Source organism: Bos indicus x Bos taurus, chromosome 1, assembly GCF_003369695.1.
Source record: "Bos indicus x Bos taurus breed Angus x Brahman F1 hybrid chromosome 1, Bos_hybrid_MaternalHap_v2.0, whole genome shotgun sequence".
NCBI lineage: Eukaryota > Metazoa > Chordata > Mammalia > Artiodactyla > Bovidae > Bos > Bos indicus x Bos taurus.
The window spans coordinates 67545981-67565831 of NC_040076.1; the positions used below are offsets into that span (position 1 = coordinate 67545981).

At 52.7% G+C, this 19851-nt stretch overlaps 1 protein-coding gene across 1 annotated transcript in view; it reads right to left on the reverse strand.

The window, feature by feature from the left end:
* ADCY5 (adenylate cyclase 5) overlaps positions 1-16925 on the reverse strand; it is a 158903-nt gene extending 141978 nt beyond the window's left edge. The window contains exon 1 of the mRNA XM_027535785.1: positions 15214-16925. Within this exon, the coding sequence (XP_027391586.1) occupies positions 15214-16341 (1128 nt within the window). The 5' untranslated portion in view covers positions 16342-16925. The remainder of the gene's footprint in view (positions 1-15213) is intronic.
* Between the last annotated feature and the right edge of the window lie 2926 nt (positions 16926-19851).

A 19851-nucleotide genomic window follows, 5' to 3' on the forward strand; every position in this document is an offset into this window, starting at 1 on the left:
CACCTTAGACTTACTGCATCAGGCTCTCTTGACAAGGGGCCCAGGAACTTTTTTAATTGACTTCATGGGGAATTCCTGCACACACTAGTGTAAGAGCTGCCGGTGTCCTGGCTGAAAGCATGAGCTCTGGAGCCTGCTGTACCACTCTCCAAACATACAGCCTCACATAAGCCACTAACCTTCTCTGGGCCTCAATTTCCTCATCTATAAAATATTGTCTTTTTAAAAACCCATCTAAACGGAGATTATGAGGGTCAAATGAGTTACAGGGCTCAGCGCTGCCTGGCACACAGTAAGTGCCCGATATGTGGAAGGAATTAGTAATGTTGTCCTATCTTTAAGTTGAGCATCTCAGAAAGGCAAAATTTCCATCAGACTGAACATGCCCCCAAGGGAAGGACAAAGCCCCCTCATTTCTTCCCATGCCAGGGTCCCAGGAGTTGATCAGGACAGCAGCAAAGGCTGGTGAATGGAAAAGAAACAGAAATGCTGTTCCCAAAGGACAGCGCACCCTTGACCAGGCAGGCTATCAGGACACCTCCAAATCCAGAGCGGTCCCTGGAGCAAAGCAGGAAGGAGCAGTGCCCCCTCCCCAAGGAGTACCTGAGCTCAGCCTCTCCCCAGCCCTGGATGGAGGTAGATCATACAGCACCCCCTTCCTCGGAGCAGAAGGCCAGGCACCTGGCCCCATCTACTCCCACCGACCAGTCAGATAGCTCCCCCAGGCTTTCCACTCTAGGGGCCTGGAGAGGTCAGGGGTCACACAAACAGGGAGGGAGGTACCTCCAAGACCATCTGATACCCATTCCCTGGAAGGGCAGTTGCTGCACCATGGGGCTGGAACAAGTCAGGGAAGCATATGACACCCAGGTGTGGCCAGCCCGGTGGCTTCTCAGCTTCTGAAACCCAAGGCTCTGAGCCTCGGCACCTTCACTGGGGAAGAGAAGGCCCTGCTCCACACCACACTCAACTGCAGCAGGTCCTCTGAGCTCACCTGCCCACAGCCACTGCCTACTCCGTCCCGACCCTCTTAAATGAATTACAACTCGGGGTGTGAAGATCCAGTGGGGAATGCCTCGCACATCAGTCCAGGGCCAGCCTCGTCCCTTCTCCCCATGTCCCAGCACCTCTCCAGTGTCTCCTCCCTTCTCCCCCCAACACTCCCCGCACCCCTCTCAGCACAAAGGCTCCAGCGGCTGCCCTGGGACCCTCCTGCTCCACAGCGGAACCACAGATGACACTCGGGGAAATGGGGTGGGGCTTGTCTCGCTGTCCATTCCCTTAAGAGAAACCAGCTCTGTACTTTAAATCCAGGCTTCGGGTGATTTTCCTTTTACTACTAGCAAACTGTACAGAGTGAAAGAAGGGAAAAAACCACTGGAGAATGCAGACTGAACCAGCCTCACAGACCTGTATGAGGCAGGGAAAGGCCTGGATGCCATCGCCCCCTGTGAGGAGAGGCAAACAGCAGCACCAGGGCCCGCTCCCGACACGCAGGACAGAGCAGAGGATGATCCCAGTTAGGTCCAGCAGTGCTTCCCTATAGATCCTTTGCCCGTGAAAGCTCCCCGAGGGAGAGGATGTAAATCAGCCCCACAGTCGTCAGGTGGCAAAGAAGCAGGGGCAGCAGACACTCGACACGGGGAAGATGTCAGATGTGGTGACTAACTGGCTTTTCTAGGCCATTGTCACCAATGCTGGAGAAATATTCCACTTTAAAAATAAATGTAAAGCAAAATCCAAAATTAACTCTCCCCAGATAACCCCTTTCCGAAATCAACCATGTCATAATCCACATGTGGCCATTCGTGGAGGATTTAACCTGAGGATGTCTCCCTGTCCTGAGATAGGGACACTTCCCAGGCCTCAGTCCACACATGTGGGGCTTTTTAATCCTCCCGGTCCTCAGATGGAGCCTGGTTTCATGTGTGTCTCTCAGTCCTCCCAGAGCATAAGGGCTAGAGCAGGATCCTTGTACATTCCTAGCCAAAGGTGCTAGGAAAGAAGTAGCTTTAAAGTCCACAGGAAGGAAATCCTTTCCGGGGCGGGGGAAGGCCCTTCTCTCCATCACCTTTCTTTACTCTAAGTCTTTGCCATGCGTGTTGACAACAATATACGCAGACGGGGAGTCTCTGACTATATAATAATTCCTTGCACATTTCATGAGCTTAAGGGTCAAAGAAGAAAGTAGTGCTGGACTCACACTGCCATTTGCCTGCTGTTTAACTCTGTGCAAATTCATTCATTCTGTAACAGACGTCTACGACAGACACTGTCCTAGTTTACATTCCAGTTGGAGGGAGACTCACAAAGACTAACGTACAATTTCTCCCACTGTTGTATCCGACCCTTGGGACCCCATGGGTTGTAGCCCACCAAGCTCCTCTGTTATGGGATTTCCAAGGCAAGAATACTGCAGTGGGTCGCCATTTCCTTCTCCAATTCTGAGAGGAAATACCACACAAAAAAGAGAGAAGGGAAGAGTTAACAGTGATCAGTAGGCCTTTGGGTGTAGCCCTCAGGCCGTCAGGAGCCTTGAGTGAGATGTGCCTGTCTGCCAAGATGGCTCCGTGGAGCGCATGGTACAGCAGTCGTTTTCTAAACTATCCTTGCAGTTATCACAACACTGTGCTAAGCCACTTATTGAGCCACGTTTGGGGCTAATTGCTGGTGATAAGAGGAACATAAATATACTGAGCCACAGCCTGGCCTGATAAGATTTTATACACCAACCACCAACCAAGTTTTCTTCCCCTATTACACACCTGCAATAATTTTTAGTGGTCATCACTCTTTACTGAATCACCACAATAAACCCCTTTCGATACAAACAACTCTCCTTTCGATACAGCCATAAATCAGACTCAGCGTCATCCCCCCGAGCCCTCTGCTGACGCAGGGAGGCTCAGGGCAGTAGTTCCCATCTGTGGTGCACGTCAGAATCAGCAGGAGCGTCCCCAAATGCCGATGTCCAGGCCCACTACAGATAGCCTGGGTACCAGGGTTATATAAGAACTCCTAGATACACCTTCCTCTCCCACGCCTCAAGTTCTGTTGGGTGACTGGAGGTTAACCCACCCCGAAGTTGATGTCTCAGTGCTGGGCGTTCGAGGTGAAAACAGAGCTGCCACCTGCACTGCGATACAGGGCAATCAACCATAAGGAAGTCTATAACACACTGTGAGAGCTGCTCTTTCATGGGGTTGCTTGGAACAGCATGAAGAATACTGTTTGGAATTTGTGTAGTTAGCCATGCTCATATTTACAGTCCTTACAGTTGAGCTTGCCTCCTGGCGAGTCTCTCAGGTTTTCCCACATCTTACAGCTGGAAAGAGGGAAGTGGGAGGACTCAGGAGGAGGAAAAAAGATACCAGAAAAAAAAAGAAGAAGAAAGGGGACCAAAGATGAGAGGGAGAAGCAAACACAGACAACAGGGAACCTTCCTGACATTACCAGACAGACCAGCAGGGAACCCACAAGAAGGAGGGCAAAGATGGAAAGCAGTGTTTCCTAAGATCACACCCCCAGGCTCAGAGCCCCGTGCCAGCAGGGCACAAGCTCACTTTGGTCAAGGGAGGGAGCCCTGGCTGTCAAGAGTCAGCATTCCCTATGGAACATGCAAATGGGAACTAGCCACCTGCTTCCCACAGTGCTGGGCAGCGGGGGTCAGAGAGTCAGGAACATTCAGTAAATATCTGAGTATTAAAACAGATGAGGCCCCTGTCCTCAAAGAGCTGACTGACAAGTTGAAAGACAGATAGATAAACCTACTGAAATAAAATTATAAACCAGTATGAGTGCACCAGAGGAAAAGAAGAGGGTGTTTCAGAGTGACTCTGATGTTAAATGCTGAGTATCAGATATTGCAAAGGCAGGGCTCCTTCCTTGGCAGGGAGGGGTACAAGCCTACCCTGCTCACCCAGGATTCAGTGACCATCACTCTCCCTTGGCTGCCTCCACTCAGCTGTCAGGACCAAGGTGCTTCTGAGCTGTTGCTACCCTTTGGGAGCCCGTCAAACGATAGCCAGGTCCCTCTCAGGCAGTGTGGTGAAATGGTTACAAGAAAAGGGACTTGGCCAGAGGAAGACTCGGGGCTTGGGCCTGTTAAGTGAATAAACAAACAGCAAAGGAAAACAGCAACCCACTCCAGTATTGCCTGGGAAATCCCATAGGCAAAGGAGCCTGGTGGGCTACAGTCCATGGAGTCAAAAAAGAGTGGGACACATGGAATTCTCCAGGCAAGAATACTGGAGTGGGTCGTTCCCTTCTCCAGGGGATCTTCCCAACCCAGGGATCTAATCCAGGTCTCCCACACTGCCAGCAGATTCTTTACCATCTGAGCCACCAGGGAAGCCCAAATCACCACACTCATCCCCAAAAGAAAATGTGAAAATAAAATCTTGAAAATCCACTTAGCAAAAGAATGGCACTTGGGCAGGAGTTACATTTTCCTTTATTTTTCTTGAGAAGAGTGACAAACAACAGAAGTGGCTTTGAAGCAGGATATTTGGGGTACTTGTTAGGATGATGGTGGTTTGGGTGAGCAGGGCTCTAAAGACATCCTAGAGTAAACGCTAAACTGCTCTATCCACTAGATGCAACTCTACAGAAAAACCCCAGATTTGACCTCCGAGAAGTGATGCTGATGTGTACCCAGCTGCCTCCTCCCTTCCTGCCTCTGTTCCACCCATGCCACCAGAAGCCTGGATATGAGGGAGCCTTACACCCAGACCTAAGCTACCCAGCATTGTGTCTGACCCCTCTTCAGGTCTGCATCCCTTCTGACCCATCCTGAAGCCCACTCAGGGGCCCTTCACAGGTAAACATCTGATCCCAGTTGTCCTCTAAACACTTTCACGCTGTCCCCTCTCACAGCATCGCTGCAGGCTCCGGAAGTGACAAATGATTTAATGCCTATCTGAGCCAGACACCCCATGGGAAGGAGGTGTCACAAATGAGAAACCACGTGTTCCACAACCACCCAAGACAACTGCTTGAGAGCAGCTATGCCTTCTATAGCCTCTTTAACTACGACGGGGTGGACTCAGGCTGGGTTCATACGTGCAAAGAGCACTGGATTTGGAGTCAGGGATCTGTATTTGTGCAGCAGCTCCTAAGCTAACTAACTGGCTGTGTGACCTGAATGAGGTCACTCAACCTCTCTCAACCTCTACTTCCTCCTCTTTGACACAATATCAGCAGCACAGGTCTGTAATTATGAGAGCTCACATATGCATTACCTTGTCTGGGCACTCAACAACAGAGTCTGTCAGTCAGGAACTTATCCTCAGTTTAGAGAGGGAATGGACTGAGCGAGAGTAAGGCAACTCAGGATCACCCAGCCAGGGCATTCTCCTGGGCCCCAAAGCCAATGTCTGTGCCTTCTTAACTCATCACCTCCTCAGGGCAGTAGTGAGAAGCAAGTAAGATTACGCATGGTAAAGTCCTTTGTCATCTACAAAATGCTAATCAAAGGTCAAAGTAGTTGAGTCTTTTGGCTGATATTCGAGACATTGTCTAGGGGACAGAAAGCCATACATTTTTAAGAAGCAGAAATTCAAAACAAATTATATATATATAACACAAGACAAAAAATACATTTTTTCACATCATCCCACTAGTCCAGAAACAACCGTTCTGGTGAGAAACATATATCATCAGATAGGAGGGAGGGGCCAGGGTTCTGAGTTTGCCACAGAGTTCTGTCCTTGATGCATTTTTAAAAATATTTATCTATTTAGTTGGCTGCACTGGGTCTTAGTTGTAGCATGTGGAATCATTGTTTTTTTTTTTTTCAAGCTGTGGCATGCAAACTCTTAGTTGTGGCATGTGGGATCTAGCTCCCTGACCAGAGATCGAACCCAGGTACCCTGCATGGGGAGCACAGAATCTTAGCCACTGAACAACCAAAGAAGTCCCTGTACCTGATGCATTTTTGCCCCAGTAAAGTGATCACTCCCCTCCCTAGTGTTCAAGTCAAACCGGATTAGAACCTCAGTTTCTCTACTCTCAATTTGGATTTTTCCTAGAAAAGGATCCTCAGACAAGGATTTGAAAGAAGTGGTTTGCCTGGGAGGTGACCCCAGAAAATATTAGAGAATGGAGAAATGAGAAAAAAAAAAAAAAACAGGGGAAGAAGACAAAGAGAACGGAAAGACGGAAGGAAGATCGAGGAGGGAGGAAGGAAGGGAAGGAGGGAGAAAATAAAGAAGGAAGGAAAAAAAGAAAAATAGTTTTCCAGCCTGTACCACTGTGGACAACCAGAGCTGTATCCTGTAGGCCTGGGGGCTAACAAGAAGGCTGGTCTCCGTTACACTCCCCCCACACCAGGGTCAAGGGAGCTAGGGTATCTATCCACTAGCGCCCAACAGTCACTGGTTGAGAGCTGCTCTAGGGATGGGCACTCCCTCCCCAGCACTTCTGACCTGCCCCACAAGCAAGCAGAGAGGCTCAGGGCCAGAGAAAGCCCTCAGGTGCTGACAGCTGGCAGTCTGGCTGGCAAGAGTGAAAGGTACATGCCCAGGGAATATGAGCAGGCGCCGAACCATCTGCTGTGCTTGCTCACTGAGTGACCTTGGGAAAGTTACTTACCTTCTCTTATCCTATATTCTGCAGCCCTGAAATAGGGGTAAGAATGTCTTTCTCTCAGGATTGATAATAAGTACAGTCATATATGTAAGGGATTAGCTTAGTGCCAAGCTCGCAATAAAATCTCAATATATACTCATTGTTTTTAATCGACATTCTATAAAGTCTTCCTCCTTTTAGATGGTAGGAAACAAAGCAAACTGGGGAACTCTGTTTGGCCCCAGGATGCTCTGAACAGCCCATCACCACTTTCTCGTAGGCAGCCAGGCCCTCAGCGAATGGACCCGCCCCCGCACCAAAGGTCACAATACAGAGCCCAACAGGCTCCACGTCTAACGACAACAGAAAACCCTTAAAGGAAACCGAAACTAGATAAAGGAGGCATCTCCCTGGTCCCTTCCAGTCCCATCATTTTACTTTATAAAGAATTTTGGATGCAAACAGAGAATGAGACTTTTAATGCAGGCTGCTCTGTCTCCTTTTTGAGGTAGAAGAGCCCCCAAACAAACAAACGCCCATATCTAGATGACCTTGCCTAGGCCTATCCCTGAGGCAGGGGGCTGGATGCTGAGATCCTCCCAGCCCCTGAAGCAGGGTGTCCCAACGTGAGTTCCAACAGACACTAATGCCTCTGCTATGCTCCTTCAAAAACTGGCTCTGGGGTCAAATATGTCTGATAATGGCTTCATGCAAAAACCCCTTCTTGGCAAATTCTATGGCATATTAACATATGAAAAGCTTTAAAGTTCTACAATAAAGAATTCTGATCAAGCCAGTATTTCTTAAACTTACCTGACACAGGACTGAATGTGTGTACGTGAAACATTCAGCAACATCCCTCCAAAGGACAGTTAGTGGGAGCGTCTGGGCTAAAGGCAATGCTAAGTGCTGGGGCCTGGGCTGAGTCATCTCTGGACCCTAGTGGCCTAGCACGCGCCTGGTACACAGTAGGCACCTAATAAATGGTTGTTGTCTGAATGAATGGGGAGAAGGCTGAAAGAATGACTTAATAATGGTTTTCAAATCCGTGAAGGGATATAGTACCGGCACTGCCAGGCAACAGCTCTCTGTTTCCAAGAAGACACACGTTCTAAATTGCAGCAGGAGGTACTCTGGAAGCCCTGCTCGGAGTTTAGGATAACAATCCACCAAAATAGGCTCCAAGCCGAGCCGCATCGCTTCCTTCTGTGGAGGTGTTGGTCTAGCACTTCGGAACAGCCGAGAGTCTGCGTGCAGCCGTCCACCCACCCCACCACCCGTTCATTCATTCATTCAAACCCTCACTGAACACCTACTACGTGTCATGCACCGAGGTCCCTCAGGACCCCTTCCAAGAGCCAAGTGGGACTGTGGCAACCTGTGAGACAACCCCCAGGAAGCCCCTAAGGAGACGGAAGAGGAGGCCACCCAATGTGAGATCAAGAAGCCTCAAAGCCCAGAAGCAAGAGCTGATAACCCTCCCAGAGCAAGAAGTGTGTGTATGTATATGAGGTGGGGGGAAGACTGTCCAGGCTGACACATGAGGCAGGCCCAAAGAATAAAGCCACTACTGTTTCCCAGTGTTTGCTTGTTTACCCCCCTCTTCTTGTGACTATATCCCATTGTTCCAGACAGCATCCCTGCCCCCACTTCCAAGCTCTTCCCCTCCCCACACTCACAGCTCCAATCTCCTCTTCCTTGCCTGACATCCTACTGTTCCTCCTTCAAACCATCTCCTAGTTCCTGACCTCTTGCCTACCCCTGATCTCACTTTCCACATTCTGTACCACCCCTTCTGGACCTAGGGTATCCTCAGTGTTTTTCATATTCACTTACGAAATGAATGAGTAAACCAGGACTCAAACTAAGGTCTGTCTCTCTGCTGACCACCCTCACCACCACTACCACCACCAATACTGAGCCAAAGATTGCTTTGCCTCAATCAAGAGTAGGGAGATGGGAATGGCTGGGAGGCAGGATGGGAGGTACAGGCAATCTTTCCCACCCTCTCTCACCACTACCAGTCACCTTCCCCTCCGCATCCTACAACCAATATACTCACCAGCCCCACTGGGACATCTCCTAAGGGGCCTGCAAGTCTGCAGTGATTTTGTGACTTTTAAACAGAGACCAAGTTAGGCATGACGACGGACATCCCAAAAGACTCAGCAGGCATTCATGCTGTAGCAAGACATGAAACCATAAAATTCAAGGGTTGGATGTGAACTGAATGGTTATCTTGGCCAATGATCCCAAACCTAAGAGTTGGTCATCAAGATCAGCTAGAGAGCTTTGAAAACTAGATCCAAGCTGGCAAAAAATATAGATCCCTTCCTGGGACCCACCCCAGACCTTCAGAAGCAGAGTCTTCCGTTTCCTCAGTCCAGTCTCCCCTTAAACACCTCCACTGACACAGCTGGCTACCCCAGGGGGCTTTTGGTGTAATGGCTACAACCCCAGAGGCTGGAAAGTATCTTCTACCTGGATAAGGAAATGGTAACCCACTCCAGTATTCTTGCCTGGAGAATGTCATGGACAGGAGTCTGGCAGGCTACAGTCAAAAGGGTCCCAAAGAATCACACACGACTGAAAATTCAGCACGCACACACCTGGAGCTGAAATCTGTCTACTATTTCTACCCATTTACCCCAACTCTGCCCTTGGGAGCAACCAAAAATAAGTTCAGTCCCTCTTCTAACATCTGATAACAGGGATCCCAGCAATAAATAACACTTTGCCCGTGTTTCTGCTTTCTCACCTCCCAGCTAAACATCTCCCACTCTTTCAAGTGTTCTCTTAGAAGTCAAGGTTTCCAATCCCCTGACCAAACTAGTACCCTCCTCTAAATTCTAGAATCAAACATAGAATCTCAGATGGGGCCTCAGTCTTCCTATCAACTGGATATGCCCACAAGCCTGACCCTACTGGCCTTTTCCAACAGCTAGACCAAAATGCTGCTTCCCATGAAGCTCATGGTCTGTTAACTAGAAACTCCCAGATTTTGTTCATGATGTTGAAAAAGAGTTCTTCCCTGTCCTGGATTTGAATGTTACCTGGAGAAAAGAGGTGGGTGGGAGGGGAGTCGGGGGAGTAGAGCTTTCCAATTATCTTCACGGAGTTTTGCATTTGGGAGAGAAAATCAATACTGACTGCCCTCCACTAGCAAGCTCCCCCCACCTGATAGGCATGGAGGAAAGAAAGATATGCTCAAGTGTAACTTATGTAACTGCACCCAAAGAATTTCTGGGCCACAGTCATATGGGACTCCAAGAGAAAACTGTTTCCATTCCCAACACAGAGGATGCTCCTGGGAAGTAAATGGCCATTGGCCAGATCTACCACAAGATAAATAAAGTTAACAGAGGTGCCAAGCAGGCCGCCATGACTGAAAGTCATCCGGCAAGAGGCCGTACACTCGCAGAGAGGCTCTCACCTCCCTCCCCCAACACACACCCCTCCCCTGGCTGGGCCCGAATGGGTGCTCCACAGCCCTACACCCTCTGACAGAGTAACTGTGGCCAGGGCCTGTCTGCACAGGACAGCTTCTGTCCAGGCCTTTTACACTGATTTTCAAAACTCTTCTGTGAGGCTGGGCAGGTTTTGGTGCTGGGGTTTAATGCATCGTTGGTGTCCTCTTTATAGACAGACATGAACACACTGTTCTGTGCTCCACAGCACACAGACCTCATGCTCTTGCTCCAGATTAAAACTTAGATAGAATTATTAACCGCCAACATTCCCAAAGCACAGCCGCTGACCGTTCTGCTCCTTGGCCAGGCCTCTGCCACTCCTGAAGTCCTCCCCACAGGCATCGAGACACCCCTATCTGGATGTGCCTAGATGACCTCCTGCCTAGAAGCCTTGCTGGACCCCCACCCTGAGGCTTGTGCCTCCCTCCAAGCACCCCCTCCCCATCGCAGAGATAAGGAGGCCACATAATCAAAACAATTAGCAAATACAATTAGCACTGAGGCAAAACAAGCAGACCCTCCCTGGCTACAGACTCAGAGCCACACCCCCAACCCCAGCCTACTGTTGCTGCTGGGGTTCACCACGGCCAGATTTCTCCTGTCCAGAAAAGTGGGTGATGGGGAAAGTAACTGGTGGTAGATGACCCCTGGTGTCATGCTGAAAGTGTGTGGCCTTCTCCACACCACCCAGCAAGCAGGGAGGCAGCGGCAGCCAGCAGGGCACACAGGGCAGACACGGTGACCCACCACCACACAGGCCTCTGGGCCAAGTTCCTGAGCGAGGTGGCGGCTCACCACAGGGCTTACCGGATGGCTGAGTGAGTGGGCAGCTCGGGCTTTTGAAAGGGAAGGGCGAGACTCCATGGGGGCAGGGGAACTGACTGCTCAAGTCTAGCCCCCAGGTTCATTTTGGAAAGTAGGGGCATGTGCATCCAGGGTACTTCCCTGGGGAGCCAGAGGTCAAGGTGAGAAGGTCGATCAAGGCCCAGAATCAGAAATGCAAACAGCCACAGGAAGTCAGCCACGAACAAAGAATAAACAGGACAGAGCTGTGATGATTTCCTTTCAAAGTCAACACAAAGGCTTCCCTCGGCCCACCTCCATAACCCAGGCCAGCACACACAACAGATACACACACACAAACACACACACGTGCACACACATGTTCACGCACATGCACATACATACTAGAGCCTGCCCACATGACAGACAGACACCCACCCTTCAGCCACAGTAGTCATTTCTTGGTCTGCTTCCCCACCGCCATCCAGCCCAAGTACGGACACTCACATGTGCTCATGGTCACAGAACATCACTCACATAGCGCAACCGTCATTCTGATCACTGGAACAACTGGTGACAGTTGTGGGTTCAAACAGGCACAGAGGAGGAAATGCAGAAAATCACTGAGTTTCTTCAAAAGGGACCGAGGGAAGCAAGGAAGGAGCTGAAGACAGGCTGGGTAGGGATGCGTCAGCCCACACCACAAGGGCAACCTCTGACAGCTCTCCCAGGCTCACAGGGACCCATACAGGGTCAGAATCTTCTTTTCAAAAACTGTATCAGGTGGGTTTAATGCTGCTGCAGACTAATAATATCCCACATCTGAACAGGACTCTCTACTTTTCAAAGCACTCTTCCATCCATTATCACCTCCGAGAGTAACACTGGACAAGCAGAGACACTCATCTCCTTTGCCAAATGACTGTCCATCCCCATAAGACCCAAAGATGTTTTCTCCAAAATAATCTCTAATAGCTAAGCATATGTAATAGTTGTGTGAGCATACTTGTTTGTGTGTGAGTGCATGCAGAGGCTTTATGTAGCAGAGTGGGATACAGTCAAACAAAAATGAGGTTGCCATGGCAACAGGCTCCGGCATCATTGCAGCCTATTAACACAAGTGAGGAATGTGTTTGGCAGATGCTTGAGTGTTATTTATGGTATGGGTGTAGCAGAGGGACTTCTAACAGGCAAAGAAGGAAAAAAAAAAAACAACCCATGACGCTCCTACTGTATCCCACCAAGGAGACGACAGTGAGACGAGCACAGAAGGCGAGGCTGAGAGGCTGCAAAACAGGGAGTAAGAGATGGGGAAGCAGAAAAGCAGGCAGGCAGAGGAGAGGAGAGCAACAGGGGACTGGAGGAGGAGGAAAGTGAAAGGAAGTGAGAGAAAAAGAGCGGGGTGGGGGGGTGAATACCAGGAGAAGAGCTGGAGCAGGGGATACAGCAAAAGGAAGAAACATCATCCCCCACCTTGGGGGATGCCAAGGGCTGCCCCACCTTGCCTCTCAGTTTCCTCTTGAGTAAAAACCATCAGGAGGCATCAGATAAGATACTAGATGTTTCTCCCTTCTAACTGGAGCAAAGGGCAGAGCCCAAGACAGAAGAGGGACAGGGAAAGAATAAAATACCGAGATCAGATACTGATGTTGAAGGTCTGAGCTGTGGGGCAGCTGGCAAGGGGACCAGTCTCTCATGAGAACTGAAAAAATGCCAACAGATTCCTGAGAGCCTACTCTGTGTCCAAGGTCATGGAGGCAGATTCCCAAAGCCCCAGTATTAAAAACCATACATTGCTGGCCCATTTACCTGGATGTGTATCTTCATCAAACATAAGAATAAGGCATCTAACGGAGGCCATTCTCCAATACCTGCTACTCTGGGGTAACCTGAGGCAGAGGGTAATGCTTGATTGTCTCACTAATATTTCCCACCATCCAATAAGATTTGCTCAAGAAACACAAAGTTTATATCATAATTAGAAAGGCAAATGAAATACAAACCAAAAAAAGATACAGTTTTGTCTTAAGTCAACTACAAAGAATGCTTGCATTCTGATTATCATGGACCATTTCTAACAAGTTCTGCTATACTCAGCACAGCAGGTCATGAGAAGTGCAAATGTATGCAAGAGCCTACAGACAGGGGAAGGTCTGAAGACCACAACTGGATAAAAGAAGCATGAGTTGGGAGGTGTGCAGCTGGGGAAAGAAGGGAGAGAGACTGGGCTGAGGAACTAGATGGGAAGTCAGTCAGCTGGCTCTGCCGCCGCAGTGGCACCTTCATGCTAAGATGGAGATGGAACACCCCAGGTCCAGCGCTGCCATCATGGGACCTGACTCCAGTCTCCTGAAATCACTCACCTCGGATTGTCTAGGGCTGTAATCAGGCCCTGAGTCCCAACTCTGGTTTCAGTAAACACTCTGAATGATCCTGGAAACCTCTGCTGCTCCATGTGCATGCCATGCCTGTCTTTCTGCAGAAAAGCCATACCCACCCAAGCAACCTGCCTCCCATTCAAGCCAGGAACAACCCTCAAAGATAAAAAACTCATATGCCAGCTTGTGTCCCCAGCTCAAAACATTTGGAGCCTTTATAAGCACTAACAATAGCAGTTAACTTTTTTTCAAACCAGCTCTCAATAGGTTTTTCTCTTAAGTTTAAAGATGATCTGTAAAGATTTTTTTTCCTTCTGATCCCAGATCAGAAAAACTTCTTTAGCATCAACAACCCCAATTACTTCACTCATTGGAATACAACCAGTTAAGCAATTATGAAATCCCTATATATTCAACACAGTGCTAGATAAGGCAGAGATGGTAAGGAAAAACACATACACCTCAGGAATTCTGCATCCAAGGGGCTTACATTGGATGGGGAGTAAAACCAGGGGCACTCAGGAATAAGTAAGTGCCCCACCCTGTGGCTCTGACTCTGTTGTTGGCCATGCAGAAGAGGGAGAGGCTGACATGGCTGGAATGGAAGGAGGGCTCCTTGCAGAGGTGAGGCTTGGCACAGAGGGGGTAGAACTGGAAGGGTCATGCATTATCCTCTCATTTGCTAGACAAGGAACCTAGGGCACGGAGGGGCTGCAGATCCCCTCCTTCCCAGTCACAGAGTGCCTTAAGGGTACACCTGGAGTCCAGCGCCATGAAGCCCACACTGGCACTGTTTTGAGAAAGCCAGGGGGTACAGGACAGCCCCTGAAGAAACACACAGTCCTCAATAGGATTGAAGTCCGAGAAAAGGCACTAAAAGTGGGGAGGCCATGCCTGGAATTCAGTTAGTTAAGAAGTTCTGTAGAGGAAGCAGATGCCCAGAGAGAGGTAGGGGGTGCAGTAGGATCTACAGTCAAGAGACTAGACTGCAGCAAGGGCCCATTTGACTCTCACAGCCAAGCTGCAGCACAACCAAGTAGGCTGAGCAGGGGCCAGTGGAAGAGGCCACTGGCGCCACGGACAAGGGCACTGCTAAGGGGAGAAAGTGTGCTTGTCAGAAGAGCCAGTCTCATCAAGGTCACCATGGCAAGCACGCCTTCCTCTCATAAGTCTTCAGAAGAACCACCAGTTAACCAGACAGAAGTTTTATTTCCTCCTTATCCCATCATTGGAGGCTCACCTAACTCATCCCAGAAGTGATAAAAAGCCCCCACCACAACTAATAACCAGGAGCACCCACATGGAGGGGTCCTGACATAGGACACTAGCTTTCTGCTCAGGCCAGGAGAGGACTGTCCACCCAAAAGGTTGCTTCCCACTTTTGCTGAAGGCAGCTCTTTGGCTTGTGGGCACTTTCACAAAGGAAACACATTTGTCAGTCTTCCCTCAATTTCAGGTATATTTCCAGCTTTCAAACCCCCAGTCTCAGGCAACTGGCAGGGTTACCCTTTCTCCTCCCTAAGACTCGGCAAGGAGTTCCTAGGGTTTCCCCTCATCAATCCTCCATCCAGGACTCAACTGACTCACTACATCCAGGACTCACTACAAACTATCAGTGGCTCTCCCCAGGGAGAGGTTGGAGAGGGATTAGAGGGTCCAGTCACTTTGGTCAGGGGCCATATATACAGGGACAGAAGCATAGGAAGAGAAGGGGACCTCTCCAAAGAATTTTCTCCTCCAACCCTCCTTCCTCATTAGCATCCCTACAATAATGGATAGGGTTTAGTGTGTCTATCAGCGGGAAGATTACATAGAAGAGCACCCTTTTTGTAAAGGAAGATGCTGGGGCTCAGGGTGCGGGGTCAGAGGCTAGAAAACACCACACAGCTGACAGAGCCATGTCTCTCTGGATCTTCTCACCAGTTTAAAGGGTGAAGGTGGCTTGCCTCTCTTTGGAGTCAGGCCAAGGCCTGCACACCCTACTATCCAGTCCCTGTGCCCAGGTGGGCCCCTACCTGCTTGAGCAGGAACTGATCCTGGGCGTTGGTGCGCAGGGCGATGGCCAGGTGGAGGGCGGACAGGAGCACCCCGCTGAGTACCGCAGCCCGCATGCGCACGGGCAGGAGCGTGTAGATCGTATAGATGAAAAACACAGTCCACCAGATGCCCTCGGAGGCACTGCGCGGCTGGGGCAGCAACAGGCCCACCACCTGGACGGCCAGCACCACGGCGATAAGCGCGTAGCAGGCCAGGCCCATGTGGTCCTGGTGGAAGGCGGCACGGTTGCAGAGCACGGCCATAACGAGGATCACACCCACGGCGGCCGCTAGGACGGCCAGGTAGGGCAGCTGCAGCGGGGGCCGTGCCGCGTGGAAGGCCAACATGACTAGGCACACGAGCACCAGCACAGCCATGAGCATTGTGAGGCTGCTCTGGTTCAGACGGAAGAAGTAGCGCTGGTACAGCCGCTCCAGCTTGTCCGATGGGAACTTCTTAGAGCGGAATATCTGCAGCAGTGCCAGGCAGCAGGCGCCCAGCGACAGCACCGCGCCAGGCCCCGCGCCCGAGCCTGCCGAGCTGCCCCCATCCCCGGACCCTTCGTCTTCCTCGACGGCGCCGGCCTCCAGATCGTCGGCCGCGCGGCCCTTGCCACGCCGCTCCTCCAGGCCTAGCTCCACCGAACGGGGGCGCACTTCCGTCCCGCCCGCTGCGGCGGCCGCAGCCGCCGAACCGCCGCCGCTGCCCGCAGGGGGCGCCCGGGTGCTGCCCCCGCCGGCCGCGCCCCGCCGCTGCCGCCGGCTGCCGCGACCGCAGTCGTCGCCGCCGCGCTCCTGCCAGGCCGACTTGGAACGGAAGCTGAAGCCGAAGCCCCCGGCCAGGGGGTCATCGCCACTCAGCGGAGGATCGTCTTCGTCGTCGCTGCGCCAGCGGCTGGCCAGGCGCTGTTGCTGCTGCGGGGTCACCGCCCCCCCAGGTCTCTTGGTGGAGCCGCGGGCCGAACCCCCGGGGGCTTGGGGGTAGCCATTGGCGCGGGAGTCGGCCTCTCCCCACGCGGAGCGGTGTTCCGGGCCTCCCCGGGACGCCGGCGCCGCCGCTGTCTGCGCCGCGTAGCCCGGGGGGCTCACGCTTTTGGAGCTGGACATCCCCCCCTCGGCCTCGTCGTCTTCTTCCTCCTCCCCCGGAGGCCGGGCCGGGGGTCTCCAAGGGGAAGGTGGACGGCCGAGCAGGGGGACCAGGCTGGGGTCACACGTCGGGGGCGGCCCGGGGCCCTGGGCAGTAGCGGGGCATCTTGGCACCCCCGTCCTGAGCGGAGAAGGAGGGCAGCGGGAGAGCGAAAGGGAGGCAGGCACAGCCCCGAGGTGAGAAGTGGCTGAAAATCCGCGTCGGGAGCCCCAGGTCCGAGAGGGAGTTGGCTCCGAGCTGGGGCAGCGGGGACTGCCGGAGCTGCTGAGCCGCGCGCAGAGGGACGTCCGGACTCCTGGCTCGCGTCGAGCTCGACAAGGACCGGAGTTGCGGACGAGGCGGGACGGAGAGGTGTCCTTGCGGGCGGCACCTCCCCGGGGCTTGCAATGCCTGGGCGCGGCACTCGCAGACTCTGCCTAAGCGGAGACCAGCGGCACGCACGGCGAGAAGGCAGTTAGGACGGCTCGGCAGGGGTCCCGGCGTGGAGACGAAGTGGGCGCCCTTCCCTCGCGGCGGACTGGGAGCGACTGGGAGGTGCGGGCGCCAGCCAGCATTATTTTCTTACGAGGGGTGGGGAGGTGGGATGGGGGGGTGGAGAGGACGGGGGAGGGGGCGGCGGGCGGAGCAACAGCTCCAGAGCCCTGCGGGGAGGGTCCTGGAGCCCAAGGGCGCCGTCGCCCTCATCCCCCACCACCTCCCGCGGCGAGAGTGGGAGCTTGGCCCCGGCCAAAGCCGAGCCCAGCCTTCAGCGGGTCCGCGCAGGGGGCGGGGGCGAGGACCGGCTCCTGCAGCGCGGCCCTTCCCCTCTCGCCTACCCCTTCCCCCAAAACGGAGCGGGGCTGGCCCGGACCCGCCGGCCCAGGAGGGCTGTCGTGCCGACTCCTCAAGCCCCAGGCTCCTTGCCGCCGGCTGCGGGCCCACCGCGGCCGGGCGCAGAAGGACTAGGCTGAGGGCGGAATCCGGCGCAGCGCGGCCGCCGTTCCGCCCCAACGCAGGCGGGCTTCTCCCAGGGAGCACGGCATCCAGAGATCGAGAGCCGAGACTCAGATGCAGCCAGCAGAGAGGGGCCGGCCAGAGAGCCGCTGCTGCGCCCCGGGGGCGCTCCGGGGAGAGCCGCGGGAGCCGGGCTCGCGGCGCGCCATGCACGCCTCGGGCCCTGCGCTGCTCCGGCCGCTCGCGCCGCTCCTTCCTTCTCGCCCGCTTGCCGCCGCCGCCGCCGCCGGAGCGCCCTCCGCATCCCCTCCTCCCGCCGCCTCCCCGCCCCCCGCGCCGCTCGGGCCTCGGCTCACAGAGGCGCGCGGCCGCCTCCGCCCCCGACCCGGCCGCGGCCCCCGCCTCGGCGCCCCGCCGGCATCCTCAGGCCCGGCCTCGTGAGCTGCCCTTTACTGTGGGGGCCCTGGCTCCCCTTCCTCACCTAAAATTCTCTCTGCGTCCCCTCCCTCCCTGGCGCCTGGAGCCGCATCCAGCCCGCGGTCCCTTCGCCCGACCTGGGTGGCATGCGGTCCTCCCTCGCCCCTTGCTTGGGTTCCTGCGCCCCTAGTCCTAGCTCCCCTCTTTTGTATCCCCCTTTAATCCCCCATCCCCCCATTCAACCCAACTTCAGCCCCCGCGCTGCGCCCCCCTTCCCTGGCCCGGCTCGATTGGCCGCTTCCTGAGCTGTCAGACTTGAGTCCGGCGCTCTTATTGGGCGATTCTCGGGCCGGGCGGCTGTGCCAAAGGAGGGCGCACCGGGCCGGGGGCGCCCAGGCAGCGACTGCCGCAGGGAGCCGAAGACCAGAGTCCCTGGAGGGCCAGAGGGGCCCAAGAGCCAGACCCGGAAATGGACGGGAGAGATGGAGAGACTGAGGATCTCTGAGGCCCAGGAAGACAGTTACGGGAAAGATGGAGATGCAGTTGGTGAGGCCGATGCAACCAGGGCTGGGCGGACAGGAATGCTTTGGTGGATAGTTACAGAGCAAGAACCCCGCAGACAGCATTACGAACACCTGGCGTTTGTGAAGAGCTCTCTCTGCTCGTTCGTATGTTATTATTATTATTGTTGTTGAAATCTCATTTGATTCCCCTCAATAACCCTGGGTTGTGACAGGGAACAGTGTCCAGGTGATTATTCCCAGTTTACAGGTGCAGAAACTAGAGCTTCAGAGCTTAATTAACTTGCCATGGGCCGCACAGTTCTCCTGACTTGGAACGGAAAGATCTTTCGTCAGCTCCAGGCTGGCTCCTTACCTAGCAAGGTGTTATCAGGAGGGATAGGCACCAGAGTAAGGTGGAGATGCCCCGCTGGAGGGGGGCCAGATGCTCCTACACAGCGATTAAGAGGCAGGAGTGGAGAGGAATTTTCTTTGGGTTAAAGGACCTAGGCCTGTGGAATGAGGTACCTATCCAATTCTTCCCCCAAGCAGTCCTGCTGGAAGTTCCCGCAGCCTAAACTCTGGACAGATGGGGAACAATCACCTCTAATCCCAGGAGGGAGAAACAAGCTTCACTTTCTTCCTTCAGCTCTCCCTGTGGAGGTTCTGACAAAGAGACTAGAGGCCTGGGTGAGCCTCCCATCCTTTCTCTATCAGTCATCTCTTTGGAAATTGGAAGATAAACCTTCCCAGAGTCGCAAATTGGGAGGAGAACCATTCCAAGAGATCTGAATAAACTAACCCTAGAGTATTCCAGCGTTTGAGTAATCAATCCCTGATTAGCAAAGACTTAAAAAGCCTGAAGCCTGAATTTAGCCAACAAACAGTCAAAGAGCACCCTCTATGTGCAAAGCACCGTGCTAGGTGCTTCAGGGATGGAGAGGTTACCCACCTCTGGTTACAGTCGGGGAGGGAGAGCAGCTAGATGCTAACTCCAGTTCAGAACACAATTCAGTCCGTATTCAACAGAGAACCAGAGAGAGTGTTTTGGGGGGTTGGAGAGACAAGGCATTAATTCCTACTGTAGGCACCAAAAAGAGGTTGAATCTGGAGCCAGCAGAATAGGAGTCAAGAGAAAAAGAGAATGGACTGATATTAAACCACAACAATGTGTCTGTGAATCTTATTGTCATATAACCCTTTTGAGGAAGATGTCATTTTCCCCACTATAGATATGAGAAAACCAAAACAGAGAATCAAAGTTTGCCCAGTTTGTAGCAGAAGGAAACCTAGGTTCAGTCTACTTGTACTCTACCACACAGCCGTGTAACAAATATGATATAAGAACACCCAGACTGGCAGCTGCATGGACAGAAACCAGATGGCCTGAGGTATTAAGGTGGTTGGGTTCCATCTTTGATCTCCTTCTCATTCCCTAAGCTCTCCCTAGGTCGTTCCTTTCCATTTTATTCACAATTTTTTTTTTATAACCATCATCTTATAACAAAAGCTATGTATGATTAAATGTGGGAAAACTGGAAAAAAGAAAGACAAAAGAAAGCACTTATAAATTACAACACCTAGCAAGAACCGTTAACATCTTAATTTTTCTCTTAACAA